Genomic DNA, 24,857 nt, shown 5'->3' on the forward strand with positions numbered 1-24,857 from the left:
AAATTAATATATATTTGATAACTTATGAAAATAATCATACCTTATAGTCACTTTTCATTTCAATAACTGCCATTAGTGCTATGAGCTACAACTAACCGAACAAGCCCTTAAGTTTGTCTGGACACCTGGAGATAACAAATTACTTATCATGATACTTCCAATCTGTAAATTTAATCGCGAAGGTAATAGTAGACAGTTCTAACACAATTCATATTTGTGCGGCAAATAAGGGGGTGTAAATGAGCGGAGCCAGCTTGCGAGCTGCTTAAGCTCGGCTCGAAAAAAGTTCGAATAAGTTCGCTTGAATGGATCTCGAGCTTGAGTGAGCTCATTAGTAAACAAGCCGAACTCGAGCCTAATGATGTTCAGTTCAAAAATTTGTCGCGTCTTATCGAGCTCTATAGAACTTTTATATACACATTTTTAACCTATTTAAACATCAAGTTCGAGCTTACATTGTGCTGAGTTTGCCAAACATTTTACGGAGGGAGAACAAAAAAAGAGGAAAAAAAAAAAAAAAAAAAGCCAGATTCTATATTTAAAGGCAACTCCATAAATAACTTTCGAATAGATTTCGCTGTCTAGAATTTCATTTTTATCATCAAAAGGCAACTTCCTATATACCCTTTGAATAGATTTGGCTATCTAGAATTTTACTGGGTCCGATTCAATTTCAATATATTTCTTTATTAGACTTTCCGTTTTTTTAATTCTAGAGTATGAGTGCTATATAAACACTGGCTGAGAGACATATAATCATTGAGGAAGAGAGCATCTCGCTCTTGATCGGAGAAGAGAGGGACCATCACTGTGTACAAAGTTTATTAGCTGTCACCTAATGTCACTACTGTCATTTTAGCTTTGTGTTAGATTTTAAAAGAATTGTTGAATTTGACAGAATTGAAGGATTTTCTAAGATTTTTACATATTCTACTAGAATTCTACGTAGAATTTTATGGAATTGATGAGACCTTTTTTTTTTTTATATAGATTTTGATTAACTTCGATGGAATTACAATAATTTTTATATATCCAATCAAAATTAATTTCAGGTTCTAATTGAACAAATTAAAAGATTCTGAACCCAATAAAAAACTAAAAAACAACGAGGGACCAAAAAAGCAAAATACAAATCATCTTTTTCTTCGTTAATACCTTACTGCCGCCTACAATGAAAGGCCTGCAATGGACATCGTTATCGGCAGCCATCCCGCACTGCTATATTAAACGGTTTTCATAGAGGGTACCCTATTAAATTCACGGGTACTTTACCCGTTTAAGAGGTACTTTCAACAAATTTAGAATAAATACGAATTGTAAAATTTTAAACAGATAAATATACAGATAATTTAAAATTCGTGGGTACCTGTCCCACTTCTATTATATTAAGGGTTTCTGTTCTATTAAGGGGGTATATTGAATTGCCGTTCTAGGATGTATTTGATTAAGACTCTATTAGATTTTAAAAAATTTTTGAAATTTTTGGGTTGGAGGATGGAATGAATGACTTTTCTTATTCATACCTTGCACTTTAAAATCTAAAGAAGTCAATAATTTTATAAAATTCTTCAAAATTAGCAATTTTTTTAAATATTATCAAATTTTTATCGATTTAATAAAGGTCTGAATTGAGCAACACAGACTCCAAAAAAATCTATATTAAATACCATTAAAATTTTAGAATATTTAAAAATCTAACAGACTTGATCCAATACACCCCTCTTATATTGTTTTAGATATTTAGTTAGCGAAGCCAGGGTGTTAAGCGTGAGAGAGAGTTAGTCATTTTAGACTCCTATATAACATGTCTTTCTTCTCTTCTACTGTTTTAGTTATTTAGTTAGCTAAGCCAGGGTGTTACTGTTAAGCGTGAGAGTTTGTTAGTCATTTTAGACTTCTATATAACATGTCTTCTTTTGTAGCTCATATAATTTCAGTGAATGAAAAGCTAATGAAAATTTTTCTCCAAGTTTCATAAATCTTTACAAACTGTCACCAGCAAGAACAGACAGTGATGGACGGCAATAATGATGATGCGCGGCCTAGAAAAATATATGATGAAGAACATCTGGCAGTTGAGACTCCAGAAACTGCCCACCAGATTAGCAGCGGTTTGTTTGGTTGTTCCTTCTCATTTGGATTCCTTTTTTCTATACTATGATGGGCTAGTTTTTTTCTGTACCTTCCGGGTACGTACGTGGTCTTACAGTTAAAAAGGGTGCGTAACAGTTTATACTGATCTTGAATTCTTGAAAATGCTGTTTTTGTTTATACCCAGTTTCTTTGACTAAACTAGATGCTTAAACCACCTTAATTTTGCTTAGAAATGAGTTTTTGACTACCATTTTCCTTCTCAATATATAGATTCAGTTTTTCTTTTGAGAAATTTTAGTAGAGATTAATCTAATATGCAGTTATGTACAGATTACTTGGATGAATATTTTTTGTTGAATATGGTAGAATATCTTTAAATATTGTTTGGTTCCATTGGGCATCTGTTAAATATTTCAGTTTTGATGCTCCTTTATAGAAAATGACAAAAGAGGTTGTTTATGTTTCTGGGTTTATATTAATATGTTATCAGAGATTTAATGGTGTTGATAAGTTATTTTTATTTTTAGCTCATTTCATAGTTTCTTTTGGAACTTGCAGATTCTTGGTTTCAAGTGGGTTTTGTGCTTACAACTGGTGTCAACAGTGCCTATGTATTGGGCTATGCTGGGACATTATGGTCCCTCTGGGTTGGGTATTTGGTGTAGTTGGTTTGATAGTAGCTGCTGCAATATCATTGTATGCAAATTCTCTTGTTGCCAAGCTCCATGAATTTGGAGGGAAGAGACATATCAGATACAGAGATCTTGCAGGATATATATAGTATAAGCAAAAAGGAAATTGAAAAATTATACTCATTTATGTCTATTTTGATTAAATTAATGATTATGTAAACTGTTGTTTGATCATGTTCATCAAACCTTTTACTGCAGGCAAGAAAGCTTATTCTCTTATATGGGGATTGCAATATATTAATCTATTCATGATTAACATTGGATACATTATTTTGGCTGGTGAGGCACTTAAGGTAAGATCAAATTTGTTAAATTTTGCCCTATGGGAATAATTTTACAAGGGTCAAGTACTAAATTTTCTTTTGGTTATGTTTCTTCAAACAGAAACTTAGTCTAATCCATTGTGCAAAAAGATTTTTACAATTTTGTTGAGGTGTGTGAGCCCTATAAATGTTCTTTCTGCTATATTTTTTTTATCTATCATTTTATACTTCATACTAGTTAATAAACTAATTAATTAAGAACTCAGTGAAAGTCATTATTTATAACAGGAAAGTGTATGTTTCGTCAATTATAATCTCTTCTGAACAAGGTCCTTTTATATCATAAATGCTATTTAAGTCATTTTCGGTTCTTCGTTGATTCTATGTTTTTGTTTTGCAGGCTGTTTATGTTCTTTATAGTGATGACAATGAAATGAAGCTTCCATACTTCATTGCCATTGCTGGGATTGTATGTGCTTTGTTTGCCATTACAACTCCTCATTTGTCAGCCTTGCGAATTTGGCTTGGCGTATCAACAGTCCTCACCCTGATATATATCATTGTAGCAATTGATCTCTCAATTAATAATGGTAAGTCAACAAGCTGTGAACTATTGTGCCGGAGGAGTGCATTATTTGAAATTCCTTTGCACTATGCATCTAGCTTAATATGCCTGTTTGACATTTTATGATGTATTACTTACTCAAAATGAAGAATTGGATGATTGTTAATTTATTATGCTAATATTCAAAAAAACTTTTATTGGAGTCTGCAATATTGCTTTTGAAATAAAATCAAGATGACATACACTGAAGTGCTGATGTTAATTCATTCAATTAACCCTACATGCCCGTGTCTAGTTTTTGTGATCAACCCGCATCTGGATGATAGTTGCCATCCAAGAAATTTGCGGACACTTGGATAATCATTTCTTTATGCTGGTGTAGTTCTTGCCTCTGGTACAAAAAAAAAAAAAAAAAAAAAAAAAAAATTTATGATCAACGTTTTCCTTTAATCGTGTGCAAATTAAGAAACATGTACCATATGTGAATTTCCAGCATTTTCTGTGAAAATTACTTTGAGTCCTCCATGTTCTTTTTCTTCTGTCTGAACAGCCAATCGGTTCTTGCTTACTTGCATTGGGAGTATGTTATAGAAAGAATCAGTCTCACAAGCAAAGCATAGTATGACATGAAGTTAGAAAGAATCCTTCAAACACTTTAAAAGAGGCCCGTGATTTCGTGCTTCAGTGGTTTAATTACTCTTCCCTTGCTAGATGCCATCTCTAGACTGTCAACAAAGAAAAAACTGAAGGTTCTCAATTGTCGAGGAGTTTCTGCCGTCAGCAACTGTCTGATTTTCATTTATGTCAAATATTCTCTCTCTCTCTCTCTCTCTCTCTTTCTCATGCACACATATTGAATTTACTTATCGTTTGATTGTTCAGATCATAATTTCTTGTTTACTGTTTATATCATAATTTCTACTTTTACTAAAAGGTCAAATTCAAAGTAGTTATGCTGAACTCAAAGTAGCAACTCTGTTGTAGGCCTGAAAGCACCACCAAGGGATTACAGCACCCCAGGAACACCAACGGCTAAAATCTTTACATCAATAGGGGCAGCTGCTAATCTGGTTTTTGCATACAACACAGGAATGCTTCCAGAGATACAGGTGTGATAGGAATTGAAATCCATTTTGTTTTAATTGAATTTGGGCACGGTTTCTCATGTCATCTAAATATAGTTATAACGGAATTATTTGCAAAAACTATTGAATAGTTGCACATCCAGGTTGCTCTTCACTTTGTTGATTCAAGATTTCACTAATATTCTGCCCTTTTGTTTCTGGTCTTTGAGAAATACACTTTTTGGCTATCAGGAATGACCAAAGGGGACCTGAACAGTCATAACCATTAGTTTTAAAATGTTTCATTAGTGACTCATCCATCCAGTTCTTTAGCCAGGTCAATGTCCAGACCAGGTTTAATAACATTGCTTCACACAACAATATAATGTACCATCATATCTTCCAGTATTGCATTTTTGTTTCTTCCTTCAACTTATACATCTGTTGCTTAATCTACAACAGGCAACAATAAAGCAACCCGTTGTAAGTAACATGATGAAGGCACTGTACATTCAATTCACATTTGGAAGTTTGTTATTGTTTGCTGTTACTTGGATTGGTTACTGGGCTTATGGAAATTCGACATCAACATATCTGCTTAGCAGCGTCAGTGGTCCTGTTTGGGTGAAGACACTGGCCAATATTGCCGCGTTCTTCCAATCAGTCATTGCTTTGCATGTAGTTCACACCATCACTGATGCTTTTTGAGTATCTCTTTATCATTTTCTTTTATTGACTTGGTTTTCAAGATTTGTTCATGTTCTGCACTAATGCACTCGTGTTCTTGCAGATTTTTGCAAGTCCAATGTATGAGTTCTTGGATACGAGGTATAGGATTAGAGGCAGTCCATTGGCGATCCGGAACTAGTCATTTAGGTTAGGTGTAAGAGGTGGCTACCTGTTTGTTACCACACTCGTGTCAGCTCTTCTGCCCTTTTTAGGAGATTTTGAAAGCTTGACCGGTGCGATTAGTACCTTCCCTCTCACATTTATTCTAGCTAATCACATGTACCTGATTGCAAAGAAGAACGAACTGAATAATTTGCAAAAGATATGTCATTGGTTCAATGTTTGCTTTTTCAGCTGTATGTCTCTTGCAGCAACAGTTGCAGCTTTGAGACTTATCTCTGTAGATTCCAAGACATACCATCTTTTTGCCGATTTGTGATGATTATGGAAGGGAGGTTTAATTAAATCTTCCCTTGGAAATGTGTTCCAAAATTGATACAACATTTAGATTTCTTCGTTGTATTTGGCTTTGGTTTGTAGCTTTAAGCATAGAATAAAGTAGTTTATTGCCAATCAATTGGCTTCCATTCTGCATTTCATTTTAACCTCCATAGTATGTTGATTGAAGTTTCTATTACAGCAAATTTAATTAACATTTTTATTATATAATATAATAAATATATATATATATATATATATATATATATATATATATATATATATATATATATATATGATAATTAATGAAAATAATCATACCCATTTTTCATTTCAATAACTGCCATTAGTGCTATGAGCTACAACTAACCGAACAAGCCCTTAAATTTGTCTAGACACCTGAAGCTAACAAATTACTTATCATGATACCTTCAATCTGAAAATATAATCGTGAAGGTAGTAGTAGACAGTTCTAACAAAATTCATATTTGTGCAGCAAATGAGGGGGTTTAAATGAGCTAAGCCAGCTGTTTAAGCTCAGCTCGAAAGAATTTTGAATAAGTTCGTTTGAATGGATCTCGAGCTCGAGCGGAGCTCATTGGCAAACAAGTCGAACTCGAGTTTAATGATGTTCAGTTTAAAAATTTATCGAGTCTTATCAAGCTCTATCGAACTTTTATATACACATTTTAAATTTATCCAAGTATCGAGCTCGAGCTTAAATTGTGCCGAGTTCGCCAAACATTTTACGGAGAGAGAGAACAAAAAAAGAGAAAAAAAAAAAAGCGAGATTCTTCCTGTAAGGTTTCTTTCGAGAATTCATTTCTATATTTAAAGGCAACTCCATAAATAACTTTCGAATAGATTTCGCTGTTTAAAATTTCATTTTTATCGTCAAAAGGCAACTCCCTGAATAACCCTTGAATAGATTTGGCTATCTAGAATTTTACTGGGTCCGATTTAATTTCAATATATTTCTTTATTAGACTTTCCGTTTTTTGGAATTCTAGAGTGTGAGTGCTATATAAACACTGGCTGCGAGACATATAATCATTGAGGAAGAGAGCGTCTCGCTCTTGATCGGAGAAGAGAGGGATCATCACTGTGTACAGAGTTTATTGCTGTCACCTAATGTCACTAATCTACTGTTATTTTAGCTTTGCGTTAGATTTTAAAAGACGGTTGAATTTGATAGAATCGAAAGATTTTCTAAGATTTCTAAATATTTCACTAGAATTCTATATAAAATTTTATGGAATTGATGAAACCTTTTTTACAAATTTTGATGGAATTACAGATTAATTTCAGGATCTAATTGAACAAATTAAAAGATTTTGAACCCAATCAAAAACTAAAAATAACGAGGGACCAAAAAAGCAAAATGCATCATCTTCTCAAAAATCATCTTTTTGTTCATGAAAACCTTACCGCCACAGCCGACAGTGAAATACCTGCAATGGTCAGTGTTGTCCGCAACTATCCCGCACTGCTATATTAAACGAGTTCGGTAGTGGGTACCCTATCCATTATTAGTAAAAAAAGCATTTTAAATATAAATTCGAAATTTGAATAGTTAAAAATTCGTGGGCACGTTACCTGTTTAAAAGATACTTTCAACAGGTTTTGAACGGATACGGATATTAAATATTTAAACGGGTTTAGAACAAATATGAATAGTAAAATTTTAAAAAGATACATATGTAGATACTTTAAAATTCGTGGATACCCGTCTCACTTCCGTTATATTAAGGGTTTCTGTTCTATTAAGAGGTGCATTGAATTTCCGTTTTAGGATGTATTTGATTAAGACTTTATTAGATTTTAAAAGATTTTTAAAATCTTTGGATTGGATGGAATGAATAACTTTTTTATTTATTCCTTGCACTTTAAAATCTAAAGAAGTCAATAATTTTATAGAATTCTTCAGAATCAGCAAATTTTTAAATACCATCACATTTTTATGAATTTTGAATTAAATATCACAAAATTTTAACAGATTCTAAAAAATTTTATATTGAATACTATTAAAATTTTAAAATATTTTAAAATCTAACGGACTTGATGCAATACACCCCTCTTATATTGTTTTAGATATTTAGTCAGCGGAGCCAGGGTGTTAAGCGTGAGAGAGAGGTAGTCATTTTAGACTTCTAGATAACATGTCTTTCTTCTCTTCTACTGTTTTAGTTATTTAGTTAGCTAAGCCAGGGTGTTACTGTTAAGCGTGAGAGTTTGTTAGCCATTGTAGACTTCTATATAACATGTCTTTTTTTGTAGCTCATATAATTTCATCGAATGAAAAGATAATGAAAATTTTTCTCCAACTTTCATAAATCTTTACTCACTGACACCAGCAAGAACAGACAGTAAGGGACGGGAATAATGATGGTGCGCGGCCTAGAAAAATATATGAAGAACATTTAGCGGTTGAGATTCCAGAAACTGCCCACCAGATTAGCAGCGGTTTGTTTGTTTGCTCCTTCTCATTTGGATTCCTTTTTTCTATACTATGATGGGCTAGTTTTTTTCTGTACCTTCCGGGTAGGTACGTGGTTTTACAGTTAAAAAGGGTGTGTTACAGTTTATACTGATCTTGAATTCTTGAAAATGCTGTTTTTGTTTATACCCAGTTTCTTTGACTAAACTAGATGCTTAAACCACCTTAATTTTGCTTAGAAATGAGTTTTTGACTACCATTTTCCTTTTCAATATTTAGATTCAGTTTTTCTTTTGAGAAATTTTAGTAGAGATTAATCTAATATGCAGTTATGTACAGATCACTTGGATGAATATTTTTTGTTGAATATGGTAGAATATCTTTAAATATTGGGCATCTGTTAAATATTTCAGTTTTGATGCTCCTTTATGGAAAATGAAAAAAGAGGTTGTTTATGTTTCTGGGTTTATATTAATATTTTATCAGAGATTTAATGGTTTTGATAAGTTATTTTTATTTTTAACTCATTTCATAGTTTCTTTTGGAACTTGCAGATTCTTGGTTTCAAGTGGCTTTTGTGCTTACAACTGGTGTCAACAGTGCATATGTATTGGGCTATGCTGGGACCATTATGGTCCCTCTGGGTTGGGTATTTGGTGTAGTTGGTTTGATAGTAGCTGCTGCAATATCATTGTATGCAAATTCTCTCGTTGCCAAGCTCCATGAATTTGGAGGGAAGAGACATATCAGATACAGAGATCTTGCAGAATATATATATGGTATAAGCGAAAAGGAAATTGAAAAAGTATACTCATTGATGTCTATTTTGATTAAATTACTGATTATGTAAACTGTTGTTTGATCATGTTCATCAAACCTTTTACTGCAGGCAAGAAAGCTTATTCTCTTATATGGGGATTGCAATATATTAATCTATTCATGATTAACATTGGATACATTATTTTGGCAGGTGAGGCACTTAAGGTAAGATCAAATTTGTTAAATTTTGCCCTATGGGAATAATTTTACAAGGGGCAAGTCAAGTACTATATTTTACTTTTGGTTATGTTTCTTCAAACAGAAACTCAGTCTAATCCATTGTGCAAAAAGATTTTTACAATTTTGTTGAGGTGTGTGAGCCCTATAAATGTTCTTTCTGCTATATTTTTTTTATCTATCATTTATACTTCATACTAGTTAATAAACTAATTAATTAAGAACTCAGTGAAAGTCATTATTTATAACAGGAAAGTGTATGTTTCGTCAATTATAATCTCTTCTGAACAAGGTCCTTTTATATCATAAATGCTATTTAAGTCATTTTCGGTTCTTCGTTGATTCTATGTTTTTGTTTTGCAGGCTGTTTATGTTCTTTTTAGTGATGACAGCGACATGAAGCTTCCGTACTTCATTGCTATTGCTGGGATTGTATGTGCTTTGTTTGCCATTGCAACTCCTCATTTGTCAGCCTTGCGAATTTGGCTTGGCGTATCAACAGTCCTCACCCTGATATATATCATTGTAGCAATTGTGCTCTCAATTAATAATGGTAAGTCAACAAGCTGTGAACTATTGTGCTGGAGGAGTGCATTATTTGAAATTCCTTTGCACTATGCATCTAGCTTAATATGCCTGTTTGACATTTTATGATGTATTACTTACTCAAAATGAAGAATTGGATGATTGTTAATTTATTATGCTAATATTCAAAAAACTTTTATTGGAGTCTGCAATATTGCTTTTGAAATAAAATCAAGATGACATACACTGAAGTGCTGATGTTAATTCATTCAATTAACCCTACATGCCCGTGTCTAGTTTTTGTGATCAACCCGCATCTGGATGCTAGTTGCCATCCAAGAAATTTGCGGACACTTGGATAATCATTTCTTTATGCTGGTGTAGTTCTTGCCTCTGGTACAAAAAAAAAAAAAAAAAAAAAAATATATATATATATATATATATATATGATTAACGTTTTCCTTTAATCGTGTGCAAATTAGGAAACATGTACCATATGTGAATTTCCAGCATTTTCTGTGAAAATTACTTTGAGTCCTCCATGTTCTTTTTCTTCTGTCTGAACAGCCAATCGGTTCTTGCTTACTTGCATTGGGAGTATGTTATAGAAAGAATCAGTCTCACAAGCAATGCATAGTATGACATGAAGTTAGAAAGAATCCTTCAAACACTTTAAAAGAGGCCCGTGATTATGTGCTTCAGTGGTTTAATTACTCTTCCCTTGCTAGATGCCATCTCTAGACTGTCAACAAAGAAAAAACTGAAGGTTCTCAATTGTCGAGGAGTTTCTGCCGTCAGCAACTGTCTGATTTTCATTTATGTCAAATATTCTCTCTCTCTCTCTCTCTTTCTCATGCACACATATTGAATTTAATTGTCGTTTGATTGTTCAGATCATAATTTCTTGTTTACTGTTTATATCATAATTTCTACTTTTACTAAAAGGTCAAATTCAAAGTAGCTATGCTGAACTCAAAGTAGCAACTCTGTTGTAGGCCTGAAAGCACCACCAAGGGATTACAGCATCCCAGGAACACCAACGGCTAAAATCTTTACATCAATAGGGGCAGCTGCTAATCTGGTTTTTGCATACAACACGGGAATGCTTCCAGAGATACAGGTGTGATGGGAATTGAAATCCATTTTATTTTAATTGAAGTTGGGCACGGTTTCTCATGTCATCTAATTATAGTTATAATGGAATTATTTGCAAAAACTATTGAATAGTTGCACATCCAGGTTGCTCTTCACTTTGTTGATTCAAGATTTCACTAATATTCTGCCCTTTTGTTTCTGGTCTTTGAGAAATACACTTTTTGGCTATCAGGAATGACCAAAGGGGACCTGAACAGTCATAACCATTAGTTTTCAAATGTTTGATTAGTTTAGGGGGATAGACAAACATCAAGTTCTGTTGGGTTGGGTTTGTTTTGAGGCATCTAAGCTGATGTAGTGGGATCTGATCGTTTAGGGATAACTTAAAAACCTTGCTGGTTTTGTTTTTGAACCATTTAACAATAAAAACCATAATGAACTAACTGACCCATGGTTGAACTGGTCAACCTGCACAGACTCGATTGACCCGGACTGGTTTTTTGATATTTTTAATTATATTATAATTATAATTATTTTAAATTATAATTATTTAATTAATATTATTAATATTTTTATGACCCACTGGTTAAACCAATGACCTATCCACCCATTTTTTTAGCCGGGTCTATGTCTTAGACGGGTTTAATAACATTGCTTCATATAAAATTATAATGCACCATTATTTCTTCCAGTATTGCATTTTTGTTTTTTTTTTACTTCCACTTATACATCTGTCGCTCAATCAGGCAACAATAAAGCAACCCGTTGTAAGTAACATGTTGAAGGCATTATACTTTCAATTCTCATTTGGAAGTTTGTTGTTGTTAGCTGTTACTTGGATTGGTTACTGGGCTTATGGAAATTCGACATCAACATATCTGCTTAGCAGCGTCCGTGGTCCTGTCTGGGTGAAGTCACTGGCCAATATTGCCGCGTTCTTCCAATCAGTCATTGCTTTGCATGTATTTCACACCATCACTGATGCTTTTTGAGTATCTCTTTATCATTTTCTTTTATTGACTTGGTTTTCAAGATTTGTTCATGTTCTGCACTAATGCACTCGTGTTCCTGCAGATTTTTGCAAGTCCAATGTATGAGTTCTTGGATACGAGGTATGGGATTAAAGGCAGTCCATTGGCGATCCGAAACTTGTCATTTCGGTTAGGTGTAAGAGGTGGCTACCTGTTTGTTACCACACTGGTGTCAGCTCTTCTGCCCTTTTTAGGTGATTTTGAAAGCTTGACCGGTGCTATTAGTACCTTCCCTCTCACATTTATTCTAGCTAATCACATGTACCTGATTGCAAAGAAGAACGAACTGAATAATTTGCAAAAGCTATGGCATTGGTTCAATGTTTGCTTTTTCATCTGTATGTCTCTTGCAGCAGCAGTTGCAGCTTTGAGACTTATCTCTGTAGATTCCAAGACATACCATCTTTTTGCAGATTTGTAATGATTATGGAGGGGAGGTTTAATTAAATCTTCCCTCGGAAATGTGTTCCAAAATTGATACAACATTTAGGTTTCTTCGTGCATTTGGCTTTAGTTTGTAGCTTTTAAGCGTAGAATAAAGTAGTTTTTTTGCCATTCAATTGGCTTTCATTCTGCATTCCTTTTTAACTTCCATATAGAGCAAGCTTTCGTTGTTTTAACTGATAATATTTGATGATTACTCTGTAGATTGAAGTTTCTAAGTTTCTATTATTTCAAATTTAATTAACATTTTTGTTATATAATATTGTAAAATAGAAAATAATATATTCACCTAGAAGAATTAAAAAAAATTATGTATATGATAATTTATGAAAATAATTATACCCTTATAGTCATTTTCATTTCAATAACTACTATTACCGCTTTGAGCTACGGCAAATAACTAACCAAACAAGCTCTTAAATTTGTCTAGACACCTGAAAATAACAAATTAGCAAATACAATCAGCAAATACAATCGCGAAGGCAGTAGCAGACAGTTCTAACACAATTCATATTTGTGTGGCAAATATTTGCTCTCCGTTAAACAGTTCGTTAAGCAGCATTAACTGAACATGTAATAACAAATGGCAATCTCGCCAAGGTTCATAACCTGCCTGATTTTCCAACCGCAGAAAGCCTTCACGAGGCAAACAAACATTTACAAGGTTTAATATATATTCAGAAAGAGAAAGGTCAAATATAGGCTAGCTTGATAAGTGAAATTATGTCTCATTCAGCCATTGGTTTTGAGTATTTCACTCACTTCAACACAACATTTATCAAGCAATAATTATTTTCTCCTTGCAGCACTTCATGATGAGAAATGGTCCAGCACAAAAATGTCATACAGAAGGTCAGTCTTTAAAACTTCTGAAAGAATACAAACATCATATTATAAAATATTTTCCCAAACCCTCAATATTCTCATTTGCACAAGTGGTCATGTGTTTAAAGCTAGGAATACAACCTTATGATAACTAATCACACAAAAGAACATTTGAAATGAAGTCTTCCTTGATTTTTTCTATATGCATCTACTGTCCCAAAAGAAATCTTCTTTTTGCAGATTCCTGTTAGTCTGGAGCAAATAAATGGATCCTACAATCGGTGAAATGAACACCACCAATCAATGTTTTTTCAACAAAGAAACATACATTAAGAAAATATAAGTTAAAACACGGTAGAAAAAAAAGGAAGATGATAACTCTAGAAGAATTTAATAACAAAAACAACAGCAGAAATATATTAAACAACCTCAGGGGAATAGACTATTTATGATGCACAACATATCTATTTGCTAGTCTCTTGTTTGAAAGAGAAATTGGACCATCACCAACACAGGCTGAGCAAAGAAAATCCATGAGCTTCATCATTATCAGAATATGAAATATAAAGGTATTAATTCAGTCACCAAATTGACATTTCTTATGATCATATAGTACTTTGGTTGTCAAGTTGTGTCTTCATTTCCAAGGTGAAGGCAAGTGTGGTTCTCTTCCTACCTAATTAGTTTTATGAAAAGGATTTTTCCGGTCATTTTTGCATTTACGTATCCTAATAAATCAATGTCCAACATCTTTACGGAAGAGTAATAAACAAATGTGAGCATAGGTTATAAGAAAAGACAAATATTTGCTTTAGATTCTTGAGTTGGGGGTACGGGGCAAGGGCAGCGGCAGGTCCAAGGAGATAGCTGGGCAAGGGGTTGCAGGAAGAAAATTCGTCGTCATAGTGACTTCTAGTATCTCAATGATATCCATGGACACACGAGACCATACCTACGAAGACAGGGCATAGGATTGTTAAGACATGACAAAAGTCTGCTAGCTACAAAGAAGTCCCAGTCCACTCACAAATTCTAGATAATATTTATGCACCTAGCTCGAATTTCCAAGTTAACACAAACTACTGTTTCAACTACCATCAGATGCTTGTCAATAAAAGCAATCTAATGAAAGAACTAAGTTTCTGTCCAGCTTTTATGTTTTAATTTGTTATTTTATCAAACTACTGCCGCTAAATTGCAAGCTACCCTCTGTGGGTTCCACCAACACTGATATAGAAGAAGTTCATACAAAGCATAACCAATCATTAGGCAGATAGAAATATAAGCATAATGCTGCCATATCTTACCTTAGTCGCTGGATCATCCAGACACTAGCTTTACAACAATGCAAATAGCATTGAGTATGATAAGAGGAACTCTCATATACTGGGTTGCATAAATAAGCCCAATAAGCTGCCCTTTGAAAGACTTTGTCCGACCTCCTGAAAACTCAGAGAAGCTCCATCCTCTCGGTGCAAGGAATCGATCTTCATTTAATATTGCTAGTGCATTTGCAAGAAGGAGGCAACCCTCTAGTAACGTCCACAAACCCATTTTCCCTGTATAATTAAAGAACTTCCCAATCAAAATTGGATAAACTAATTCTAACACTTCCAGCTAAAAACAAATCTTGCATAAGATTTATTAATGTTTTCTTTTTTGATCTATAACAAGACACAACAAGAAATGGGTTCATTGACTATTAGCAAATTCTCATAACTAAGCTACATAATGAACAAAATCTTCAATACAATGACCAAATTGAATCTACCATCAATGACCAATTTCCAATAAATTGCATTAAACAACAAAGTACCAAGAAATTTCATTTATGTTTTAGAAAAACACAATAAAACGCTATCAAAATGATATAAAACGTCCAAGGAAGAATACATGGAAAAAGGAAAAAAAATATTCAAACAGAAAAATATGCATGGATCATTCAAGTAAAAGATACCGACTTTAGATAATTGGGTTTTGGTGCTAAAAATTATACAAACAACTAAGAAAAGAAGCTGGAGCAAGATGAGAGAAGGATCTGTGGACTATTCTGTGGCTTGAGAAATGGAGAATCTGACAGAGCCCGAAAATTCAAAGAGAGAGATATAAAGAGAGAATGAAAGATTCAAAAATGGGATTATTTTTCACAGAAATGATTAACAATGCTAAGTTAAAGAAGCATGAGCCGATAAACTGTAGTGAGATGTAGAAAAACATGAAATCAACAGAAGAAAAAAGAAGCGTTCAACAAAAAAATTAAAATTATTCTACAATAGTAACTAACCTGCAAATCGAAGAAACGTTTCTGCAACTGGAGCGACTGAGAGTGGTGAACGATAGCTGGAATCTGAGTGTTAAAGTCTTTTCTCAAGCAACCGTCAGATTCAGAGCACACAGCAGAGGTACGTTTCCGGTGAATTGGATGGGCGGGCCGGTTCTATCCGGGCTTGGCCCATATCAACTTCAAATCCATATTTATTCATTTTATTTAAAGATCAATGTCTCTTTAAATTTAAAACTTCAATCATTAATTTTGGTAAAAAATAAAATTGGATGCTAAAGCTTTTCATGTAATTTTCAATAAATACAAATTTTCAATTGTTAAAAAAATTACCGATTTTATTAATAAATTCAGATTCGAATTTACTAAAAAACACTCCATATTTCTGGTCAATATAAAACATAAGATGTTATATTTCTATTTTGATTGTTACAGAAATATAGTTAAATTTGCTATTGCCATGTCATTCTTTTGCCTTGTGGCTTTAGGTCAATTGCCAATGAAAAACTACTTTTTAAGTTTTGTTATTTATCCGGTATAATTAAGAGGTTTAATCATCTCAAAGCCGTAGAATATAAATATTTTTTTACCTTACTAGTAAGATGCGCTTTCTCGAATCAAACTTGTATTATCACCCTTATAGAAATTTAGGTTACTTACTACTGCAAACAATATCTCGTTGGTATTCCTTTTTTGGGTTTAATATGAGTTTCTAATCTACTTGATTGTTTTCCTTTACAATACTTTCGTTACTCTTTTACAATTTTATGAGTATTGGCAACCCTGGAGCTTCATAATCAATTATATACAATTTTGACTCTCAATTCTCAATATACATTTATAATGTATTTTGGCTGATCATAATACACTTTTAATATGCTTACAACATCTTTTATAATCTAACCTTAAAAGCAAAACTTGTCTGATGAAGAGCACTACAGTCAGCATGATCCACCGGTGTTAGTGTTATCGTAATGCAGAATCCCCAAACCTCTACCTTCTCAAGTTTATTATCTGTAAAATACTTGGTCTTGACTTGTCACATATACATCCAGGAAAAGGATTTGCATAAAAATTTTCCTCCTGTCTCGGGGATTTTCCAGGCAATCTGCGGAAAGGTGCTCCAATTCTATTTCTATGTAAATTTCTAACTTGTAATGAAAAATCTTTCCAAGTCATCATACCGTTGTCTAATTGGTCAATCAAATTGACAAAATTATGTCTGCAAAAAAAAAAAAAAAAAGACAATGTATATATATTAACTCAATAAGAAAAATTGATATTTGTTTCGCAAAATTAGTTATTTTCGTAGTTATTAGCTATTTTAGATTATGTTCGGCGATAACTTTTAAGTACCAGCTAGAATGCTAAAAGCTAACATTACTATTCATAGTTTTCGGTGACATAGCATTTGAATTAATTTTTAGGATTTAAGGTAAAATTTTATAAAAAGTTAACTTTTTAAAGTTTAAGGTAACATTTTATAAAAAATTAAAACATGTAAAGTTAAACTTTTTAGCATTTCATAACAAATTACTAAAACAACTAACAGTTACCGGACCAGCTAATTTTTCCGAACAAAATAATTAACAGTTACCAGAACAGCTAATTGAACATACCCTTAGTAGCATTTAGCTGTTAGCTAAAGGTTATATGAGTTAACTTTTTATAAAATGCTATATTAATTTCTAAAAACTAATTCAAACGCAAAGTTACCGAATACTAAATAGTATTTAATATTTTGAACTATTTAAAAAGTTGTTGCCGAACACGAACATAGCATAGTGTCCGGAATATTTCAGAGTAGTTATGGTGATGATTGATATTTGTAGCCCTACTCTGAGACTGTTTTCGATCATAAGTAAGTACAACATCTATTTATTGAACAGTATACGTACTTGTCAGGGATTATAGTTTTTCGAAAGCCTTCAAATCTTCTATGGCCGGTGACTGCCTTAGCCATATTCCCATCGTAGCTATAAACAAAAACATTACTTTCAACTGCCACAATATAATCTAAAGCTGCAAGTTGATTCTGACAATTCTTAAACGGTTTTAATTCTTCCTCTGTCCCTAAAGTGAAATGAGTATATATATTTGGATACTTAGCTTCAAGTGCTTGAATACCATCTTTCCCATAAATTTTTCCTGCAACTATATAAATCTTTGTACCGTAATGATATCCCATTGCTTCAAGAAATACAGCAACCTCTCTTGGGGTCATCGGGCATAACCCTTCAAGTCTCTTTTGTGTACCATTAATATTCTTTTCCTTCCAATGTTTTACTTTAATCCTCATTTTTCTTAACTCTTTTCCTTCGGTTTTTGTAAGATTATGAACACAGCCTGTGAAAGCAAGCATATCTTTTTCATACCTGCAGAAGAAGATGTTTATCAGTAAGACGAAAGCAAGAAAATTGAGTATTAGATCATCAAATTTATAGTAAGTTACCTTAGATGAAGAGCTATAAATGGGTCACCATTATTCCTAAGTCTATCGATCAATTTTCTTCCTAACTCTTGAATCTCTTTTGTGAATCTTAATGCCTCGTACATTGCGCGACATCGAAGTCTTTGAATGGATGCAGCAACTCCATTGTTAGCAAGGCGAGAATCAGAATGTGTAAATTTAATCACCTTATGCCCCTTTAATAAGGAAACAATATTCTTCCTGTAATAGCTTGGCTGCACCACAAAATAATAATATTTATATAGTCTGTGTTTGGCACAGCGTCAAAACGCTAAACGCTAGCTTTTAGATGTTAATGTATGGTTTCATAAAAAGTTAACTGATGTAATATTTAACTTTTACTATTTCATGAAAAGCTAACAACTAAATCATACTAAAACAACTCACAGCTATTAAAATAACTAATTTTACCGAGCAGACCCATAATATAGTTTTATCAAGTTAAGTACACACCTTAGACCAAGAGACTGGAGGTTTTCGCAATGGCTCTACTGAGACAAATTCGTTTGGAAGAGACTCCACAATTTCAATATCATCTTTCAAAACTTCAACAAAGTGCTTCCAGTCAAAAATATCTTTAAAATCGCTGAATCAATCAATTTGATTAAGAAAAAACATATTTATATTTTAATGCATAATACATAATTAAGAATACACAATTACACAAACCTTGGATCTGTCCAAAAAGAAGAGTGATCTAATGAAGGAATAACTAAAGTGGCATTCATAATTTTTGCTATTGCAACCATATCACTTATCTGCACTCCAACCATTCAATTTTTTACAATCTCATCATCTCTTAATTCATGTATAATATATATAACTATATAAAATAACATCATTACTAAATAAGAAAATGATAAATTTTAACATAAAAAATGCAAATTTTAAAAAAAATTTAATAAAAGTTAATCAAGTTTGTAGTACCTTACCCCAATTTTCATTTGATTCAATCCACCATTTGCTTGAACTAGAAGGTAGCCATTTGTAGCATTTGTAATCCCTAAACAAATACTTAGAAGTTAACAAATAAGTTAAAAAAATATTTACTGAAAGATTAAAAATACAAGTTAGCGAGTTAAAGTAAGATATCTTGCATACTTTTTTCACTTCTAGATCGGTCAATGCATTTATAGAAGTTATCACCATTGGGTTTCATCCAAATTTCTGGATTCTAAGAATAAAAATCAAATGAAAAGTAGGGTCACAATCTGAATATATGGATGAACATATGATTAGATAATTGCTAACATAATCACCAAATTATAATTAATCAGTCAATTAGAAAATATTAAGTGTTTTTTTTTTTTTTTTATAAAAAGGGAGTAAAAGCTCAAATGAGAACAATTAATTGAGTCAATCGTTAGCTTCATTATTAAGTTTATACATGTTTTTTAGTTTTTTTTTCTATCTTTTTTTCAGTAGAATCAAGAGATGTAATTCTCTTCGAGCATGAAATTTTTTACATTTTCAATATGACATAAAAGCTTTTTACAACTTAATAAACAACATACTTTTAGAATTCTGCATGGAAGTATAAGACATATATTTATAATTCACATATGCAGAAACGATTAATTTAAAGTTATTATAACCTAACCGGTATGATCGTCTGAGATGAAGGAAGTGGAGGTGTCTGCTTGTGATCATACTGTTCATAATTTATTTCCTTCACGACATTTTTAACATGAGTTGTGTTAACCATAACAGTAGGATGAATAAAATGAGCCTTCTCCAACTTTTGCAGAGTATTTAATAATGAAACTTTGGAAATCATTGTCAAGAAAGCGAAAGTCATCAAGCTTAAAAACGTCCACCGTCCAAGAATCTTCCCCGGTTGGAATAATTCCGGCAAGTATCGAACCCTTTTGCGCAAGAAAGCCGCTTGGTTTCGTATCGACAACGCACCTCCTCTGACATCTTGTGATTCTATAAAATCAACCACGCGCCTCCTTGTCACGTACAAAGAGGTGGCCGTCCTGCATGGTTTCTCTGTAGAGCTTGACATGGCTATAATTGATTAACTAACAAATTATTAAGAGTAATTAGGGTGTTTGAATAAGAAGAAGGGGTGAAGTTAATGGTAAATGGAGTTTCGTTTTCTTGTGCACTTTCATGGTTGATAATGGGAGCGAAATAAAAGGCGAAAGAGACTCTTTGTTCTCTAAATTCAATGAGTATTGGTCATGAAGACATGAAAGTAGGAGTTTCATGTTTTTTTTTTTTTTTTTTTTTTTTTTTTTGAGAAAAGATTAATTGTTGTTTTATTGAAATTTTCATTTGATAATCACAATTTTTATTCTTTAATAATTTCTAACAAATGTTATATTTTTTGTTAGATTGTGATTTTAACCCATCACGTTAAACGTGATATCACTGTGTGGTTAAGAAATGTAATTAAAGGTTTAAATTAAAACAAAATAAGAAATACTCTTTAATCCCATTTCTCATGTGCTAATATATAATTGATTTGGTATATATGAGAAGGAAGCAGGCCAAGTTTTTCCGCGAGGGTCACGAGTCATGACCGCATTTTCCTGAGTCATCCCGCCCGCCATGTTACATTTTAAACCTTTGTGTGAGTATGTAAAATATAAAATTATTTTCCTTCATAATGTCCTCCTCATTTTACACTAATTCTATGATAGTCTGGGCCACCGGCCCACAGTGAGTCCAAAGCTTGTATTCATGGAAGTTTAATGGGCTGGGAAAGAGCCCTGTTTAGCTGGGCTTGTAGTCCAATAAGCATTGCATCGCTCTCTATGAAATTCTGTAGCTCTATATAAGCCGAGTAATCACCCAATTAGGGTTTTAGCTATCTTTCTCGCACGCAGCTCCTCAGTTGTAGCCACTTTCAGGAAGATAGAGCTTGGCCTCCATATTCGAAAATGGTGAAGGGACGCCAAGGAGAGCGAGTCAGGTCTTTGATCTATAGTTTACATATGTTTATATATCTATCAATATCCTTCTCTAAAGTTCTAGCTGTTGAATTTTTCATCTTTTTAGCTGAAATTTCTGTTGTAAATTAGTATTTCATTTGATTTTTCTTTCTTTGGTTTCTTTTTTATTGTAGACTCTACGTCAGAGGGACCGTCCTTGGATACAAGAGGTAATAAAGTTTGATTTGTAGTTTCTGGTTATGTTTGGATTCTAAGAAAGCTAAATAGAAAAGTAGGAAATGGAATGTTTAGTTGCTAGTTTGGTTATTTGAAGATTGTTTACTTTGTGTGTTTATGTTAATGATTCAGATATGAGCTACGATTTTGATTTTTTGGTTCTTCTAGCTTTTAATGATGTGGATAGTTCGCTGTAGAACTAGAATGCTTGAAATGAAAATGAGTTTTGACACTGGTTGTGTGCTAATGAATTTTAACAAAGAAATTAAGATAGGAGCTCCATCCTTTTTTATCTGTTACACTTTTTTTACTGTTAACTCTTATAATGTGATATCTGCCTCGAAATCCTGTTGAACTTGGAAAGTGTTCTGATTTAGGTTTGTGATAAGCTAAGGCAGTTGATTCTCAAGTGTTTGAATATAAAGTAGTACTGTCACTCTGAAGTTTCTGAACAGATATGTCTTTGATTTTGTGGTTTGTGTTTGATCACTGATAGAACTTGTTTACAATTTCCATTGAAAACAATGTGATTCTTTAGTGGGGTTTCCTTAAATATAGAGTTATTGTACTAGACTATTAGTTCTTAAGTTGGGTGACCACCTTGCTTAGAAATGAACTTGAGAATGTGGAACCTTTGAATGATTTTTAGGGATTAAATACTTGTTTATTGTCAGGTCCAAGTCAAACCAGTACCCAAATACATCATTAATCCAGATTGAGGGAGTGAACACCAAGGAGGAGGTTGCCTGGTATGCTGGTAAGCGCATGGCTTATATCTACAAGGCCAAGGTAAAGAAGAATGGATCACACTATCGCTGCATTTGGGGAAAGGTCACTAGGCCTCATGGTAACAGTGGTGTTGTACGAGCTAAGTTCAAGTCCAATCTGCCTCCGAAATCAATGGTATTAAAAAGAATAACTTCTGTGGTTTCATTGCATTGTTTCTGGCTGTCAGAATTTCTAATTTAAGGAGTTTCAAATTATTTGCAGGGTGCAAGGGTTAGAGTCTTCATGTACCCTAGCAACATATAAGGTACAGTTTATCCTCTGTGTGTAATGTAATATGGATGAATATATATTGGGAATGGTTTGTTTTGTTATAATATAATGTATTTGATTTCCTGACATTGATTATAATTGTATTAAGATTTTCATTTTATTCACTCCTTTGATTAGGGCTTATTTTTGTTTTTTCGTTTTTGTTTTTAACTCGAGCTTTTTATAGGATGGCTGAACTTTTTTGGATGATACTTGCTTTGCGTTATTTTTGGTTATGTTGTTGGAGTTTCTTGTAGGAAATGATTATGAAGATGATAAGAATATGCAGTGCTGATAGTCTGTTACTATCAATTAATATTTGATGTTTGAAAAGTGATATGGTCAAGTGTCAATTGATTACCATGTTTTATTTTTCACATTCTCATTGCTTTTTGTTCCATACATCCTTGTATATGTAATTTTGAAAATGTACCTTTCAGTTCAGTTCTTTGCTGAATTATCCTAGGCTCTATTCTAAGTTAGGAGATGTCTGTAGCATTTGGATGCTTCTTACTGCTTGTAGTCATTTAATTTTTCTTACTTCTCATTTAAATGGAGTGTTAGGTGCAAAACTTTTTATCTCATTTCTAACTTGTCATTATCTCTCTTGCAGTATCACAAGACCGGTAGATAGCAGATTGGGCTTATTGATAGCTTGGAGGATCTGCTTTTTAGTTGTTCTATATAAGCTAAGTTTAAATGTGTTGAATGCTTTCGAGTTTTGAGGAGTTACTATTGTTTTTTAGAATTGTGGATGAACAATATTTTGTTACCTTATTTAATCTCAATCGGGATTCTTTTTGTCCATTTGACAACTAAATTGCTTTTTCTTTTCTGTTTTTATTTTTTTAAAAAATTTATTAGTTCCATGTTTCCTATGGACCATGCTGTACTTGCACACATCTCTGGTCTTGTGTTTAACGATTAAAAGTTTCTAAGACAGAACCATTAGATGTGTTTGCTGGTGAAAGGTTTTGAAATAGTCTCGCTACAGCTTAGTAGCCATTGAGAGCTTCATTTAGGGAAGAGTACAAGATAAGCCCACTGGGAGCAGATTAGAAATCAGATTACAAAACCCAGTGAGCATAGAAATTACATAAACAGTATTACAGTACTAGGCTAGACTAAGCTACAATGGCTGTTTGCACCACTGGGTGTTGAAACTCCTGAGCTTGTAACATGACAGGTCACATTTTCTCAATCATGTTATTAGAAAATTGACTCTTAGCTATGGTTTAATCGATGCATTATTTATTATTCTCTTCAAAGATATATTTTTCATAACTATTTTTTTTTAGTAAAAGATGGAACATTTTGAATATCTCTTTTGACAAAATGGGATCAATAATGTGTGATAAATAAAATTTAATGCAGCCATCACTTATTTTAATAATGCATTAGGTGTATCATTTCATGTCAAGTCAACGTCACGTCGTCTTCACATTTGTGTGTTCTCACGTCTAATTGAGCATGTATGATGCATGTAATATGTTAGTCCACCGACAGATTTAGTTCCAAACTACCTCTACTTTATTGAACGTTTTGAGTGCGTAATTAACTGCAACAAACCAGGTCAACTCAAATTAATAATAATAATAATAATATTATTATAACTTAAAATCAAAATCTTTTGATTCCTGTCTTCAACAGTAAGAAGAAAAAAGCATTATATGGATGCAAAGTGTTTTGTCAAATAAAAGAAAAGGTAAATTTGTAGAATACATGAACGTCAAATTGAAGGTATGTATACGTATCTTGTTAATGAAATTTGCGTGATTAAAGAAAAGGTGTGCGTAGCACGAAGTAATTGGATAGCTCCAAGAAAAGTGGACTTTGAAAGAACTGAATAGTTTCCACTTTTCACAGCCACCGAGCTGAGCTGGCAAAAAAAAAAACAAAATAAGAGCATGTATGGTCGTAGTTAGGTTACAACCAATTAGAAGCAAAGGTCATGGATCGTGCATTACATGCTTCTGAGTGCAACACATGTGAGACCTTCCAAAGTTTGAATGATTAATTTTGAGATTAATATTTACGTGTCATTGGATTTTTTTCCCTTTTATATATTTAAATACCATATATATATATTATGAGACAAACACTGACTTATTAGACTATAATTTTATATATTCGACATTATTATTCTTTTTTAAAAGCCTCAACTTAATTAATGAAACATTAAATATGATGTATGTATAGATTGATTTTTACGAAAATATAAACATATTTATCTCCAAACCCAAAATTTTAAAACTCTAAACAATTAAATTAAAATAGATTTAAGTGGGCTTCACTAAATTGTTAATTAGGAGTTAACACCCTTCAAGCCTAACGATGTTTCTTTGCATGACATTTTTTTGTTCCTATTTTTATTAAACTAGTACAACCAAATATTAAAAAAAATTAATCAGACGGCAGAGTATGGCCATAGATTCGCATAATAATGAAAATTAATTAAATTAGGCAAGCTTTTTTGGACCGACCTCTGTCCTCTAATATTTATTGATTTATTTATTCTAACTGGTCTTTAAACCGTGTTGAGTTTATAGTTTTTAATAAGGTCCGATTAATGGATTTCGGAGTTGGAGATTCCAATAAACCTCTCACACGTATGGCCTACCTCTGCCAAGTCAAAATATCAAAATTGCAATTTCAAGATCCTATTATTTATTTTCTAATGGGTACAAACCAAAGGTCCAACATTAACAGTGGTTCCCTCTCCAACATTTAGAAAATAATAATTTAGGCGAACTT

The 24,857-nt window shown here is 32.8% G+C and overlaps 4 protein-coding genes and 1 pseudogene across 8 annotated transcripts; 3 read left to right on the top strand and 2 right to left on the bottom strand.

Moving 5' to 3' along the window:
• The first annotated feature begins 1,775 nt into the window (after window positions 1–1,775).
• On the top strand, window positions 1,776–5,984 carry LOC105646781 (proline transporter 2-like; annotated as a pseudogene). The gene is made up of 7 exons (XR_016321484.1): window positions 1,776–2,111; window positions 2,653–2,871; window positions 2,980–3,079; window positions 3,450–3,639; window positions 4,599–4,723; window positions 5,141–5,356; window positions 5,469–5,984. The product of XR_016321484.1 is annotated as a proline transporter 2-like (transcript).
• A 1,975-nt stretch (window positions 5,985–7,959) lies between these two features.
• On the top strand, window positions 7,960–12,489 carry LOC105646774 (proline transporter 2). 3 transcript variants are annotated; one of them, XM_089722560.1, is made up of 7 exons: window positions 7,960–8,390; window positions 8,837–9,061; window positions 9,172–9,266; window positions 9,642–9,831; window positions 10,799–10,923; window positions 11,645–11,860; window positions 11,973–12,489. In XM_089722560.1, the coding sequence occupies exons 2-7, from the start codon at window positions 8,914–8,916 to the stop codon at window positions 12,348–12,350; spliced, it is 1,152 nt and encodes a 383-aa protein (XP_089578686.1). In that variant the 5' UTR covers window positions 7,960–8,390; window positions 8,837–8,913; the 3' UTR covers window positions 12,351–12,489. The 3 variants fall into 3 exon arrangements, with proteins under 3 accessions (XP_089578686.1, XP_012088098.2, XP_020539735.2); XM_012232708.4 differs by having other exon boundaries at window positions 7,961–8,308; XM_020684076.3 differs by lacking the exon at window positions 7,960–8,390 and having other exon boundaries at window positions 8,958–9,087.
• Window positions 12,490–13,147: 658 nt separating this feature from the next.
• On the bottom strand, window positions 13,148–15,641 carry LOC105646758 (uncharacterized). 2 transcript variants are annotated; one of them, XM_012232688.4, is made up of 3 exons: window positions 15,483–15,641; window positions 14,506–14,757; window positions 13,148–13,470 (listed from the first exon to the last, which is right to left on the bottom strand). In XM_012232688.4, exon 2 carries the CDS (start codon window positions 14,750–14,752, stop codon window positions 14,519–14,521), a length of 234 nt encoding a protein of 77 aa, XP_012088078.1. In that variant the 5' UTR covers window positions 14,753–14,757; window positions 15,483–15,641; the 3' UTR covers window positions 13,148–13,470; window positions 14,506–14,518. The 2 variants fall into 2 exon arrangements, with proteins under 2 accessions (XP_012088078.1, XP_012088085.1); XM_012232695.4 differs by lacking the exon at window positions 13,148–13,470 and adding an exon at window positions 13,531–14,150.
• Window positions 15,642–16,269: 628 nt separating this feature from the next.
• On the bottom strand, window positions 16,270–20,133 carry LOC105649159 (O-fucosyltransferase 19). Its single transcript, XM_012235731.4, has 8 exons — window positions 19,550–20,133; window positions 19,051–19,123; window positions 18,882–18,952; window positions 18,619–18,707; window positions 18,403–18,535; window positions 17,932–18,164; window positions 17,378–17,854; window positions 16,270–16,701 (listed from the first exon to the last, which is right to left on the bottom strand). The coding sequence occupies exons 1-8, from the start codon at window positions 19,955–19,957 to the stop codon at window positions 16,473–16,475; spliced, it is 1,713 nt and encodes a 570-aa protein (XP_012091121.1). The 5' UTR covers window positions 19,958–20,133; the 3' UTR covers window positions 16,270–16,472.
• Window positions 20,134–20,722: 589 nt separating this feature from the next.
• On the top strand, window positions 20,723–22,910 carry LOC105646750 (large ribosomal subunit protein eL33w). Its single transcript, XM_012232676.4, has 5 exons — window positions 20,723–20,869; window positions 21,023–21,058; window positions 21,740–21,968; window positions 22,056–22,098; window positions 22,717–22,910. The coding sequence occupies exons 1-4, from the start codon at window positions 20,838–20,840 to the stop codon at window positions 22,095–22,097; spliced, it is 339 nt and encodes a 112-aa protein (XP_012088066.1). The 5' UTR covers window positions 20,723–20,837; the 3' UTR covers window position 22,098; window positions 22,717–22,910.
• Window positions 22,911–24,857: the final 1,947 nt, after the last annotated feature.

This window comes from Jatropha curcas, chromosome 6 (assembly GCF_041381405.1).
Source record: "Jatropha curcas cultivar XTBG-Jc1 chromosome 6, XTBG_Jcur_1.0, whole genome shotgun sequence".
NCBI lineage: Eukaryota > Viridiplantae > Streptophyta > Magnoliopsida > Malpighiales > Euphorbiaceae > Jatropha > Jatropha curcas.

What these genes read in the sequence shown, in the direction of transcription:
- LOC105646774 (XM_089722560.1), top strand. Translation starts at nt 8,914, where the DNA reads ATGGTCCCTCTGGGTTGGGTATTTGGTGTAGTTGGTTTGATAGTAGCT. An exon ending in TGGCAGGTGAGGCACTTAAG is followed by an intron (nt 9,267 to 9,641) that starts GTAAGATCAAAT and finishes TTTGTTTTGCAG; the next exon opens with GCTGTTTATGTTCTTTTTAG. An exon ending in GAATGCTTCCAGAGATACAG is followed by an intron (nt 10,924 to 11,644) that starts GTGTGATGGGAA and finishes TCGCTCAATCAG; the next exon opens with GCAACAATAAAGCAACCCGT.
- LOC105649159 (XM_012235731.4), bottom strand. Translation starts at nt 19,957, where the DNA reads ATGTCAAGCTCTACAGAGAAACCATGCAGGACGGCCACCTCTTTGTAC. An exon ending in TTTATAGCTCTTCATCTAAG is followed by an intron (nt 17,855 to 17,931) that starts GTAACTTACTAT and finishes CTTCTTCTGCAG; the next exon opens with GTATGAAAAAGATATGCTTG. An exon ending in AAAACTATAATCCCTGACAA is followed by an intron (nt 16,702 to 17,377) that starts GTACGTATACTG and finishes TTTTTTTTGCAG; the next exon opens with ACATAATTTTGTCAATTTGA.
- LOC105646758 (XM_012232688.4), bottom strand. Translation starts at nt 14,752, where the DNA reads ATGGGTTTGTGGACGTTACTAGAGGGTTGCCTCCTTCTTGCAAATGCA.
- LOC105646750 (XM_012232676.4), top strand. Translation starts at nt 20,838, where the DNA reads ATGGTGAAGGGACGCCAAGGAGAGCGAGTCAG. An exon ending in ACCGTCCTTGGATACAAGAG is followed by an intron (nt 21,059 to 21,739) that starts GTAATAAAGTTT and finishes GTTTATTGTCAG; the next exon opens with GTCCAAGTCAAACCAGTACC. An exon ending in ATCTGCCTCCGAAATCAATG is followed by an intron (nt 21,969 to 22,055) that starts GTATTAAAAAGA and finishes AATTATTTGCAG; the next exon opens with GGTGCAAGGGTTAGAGTCTT.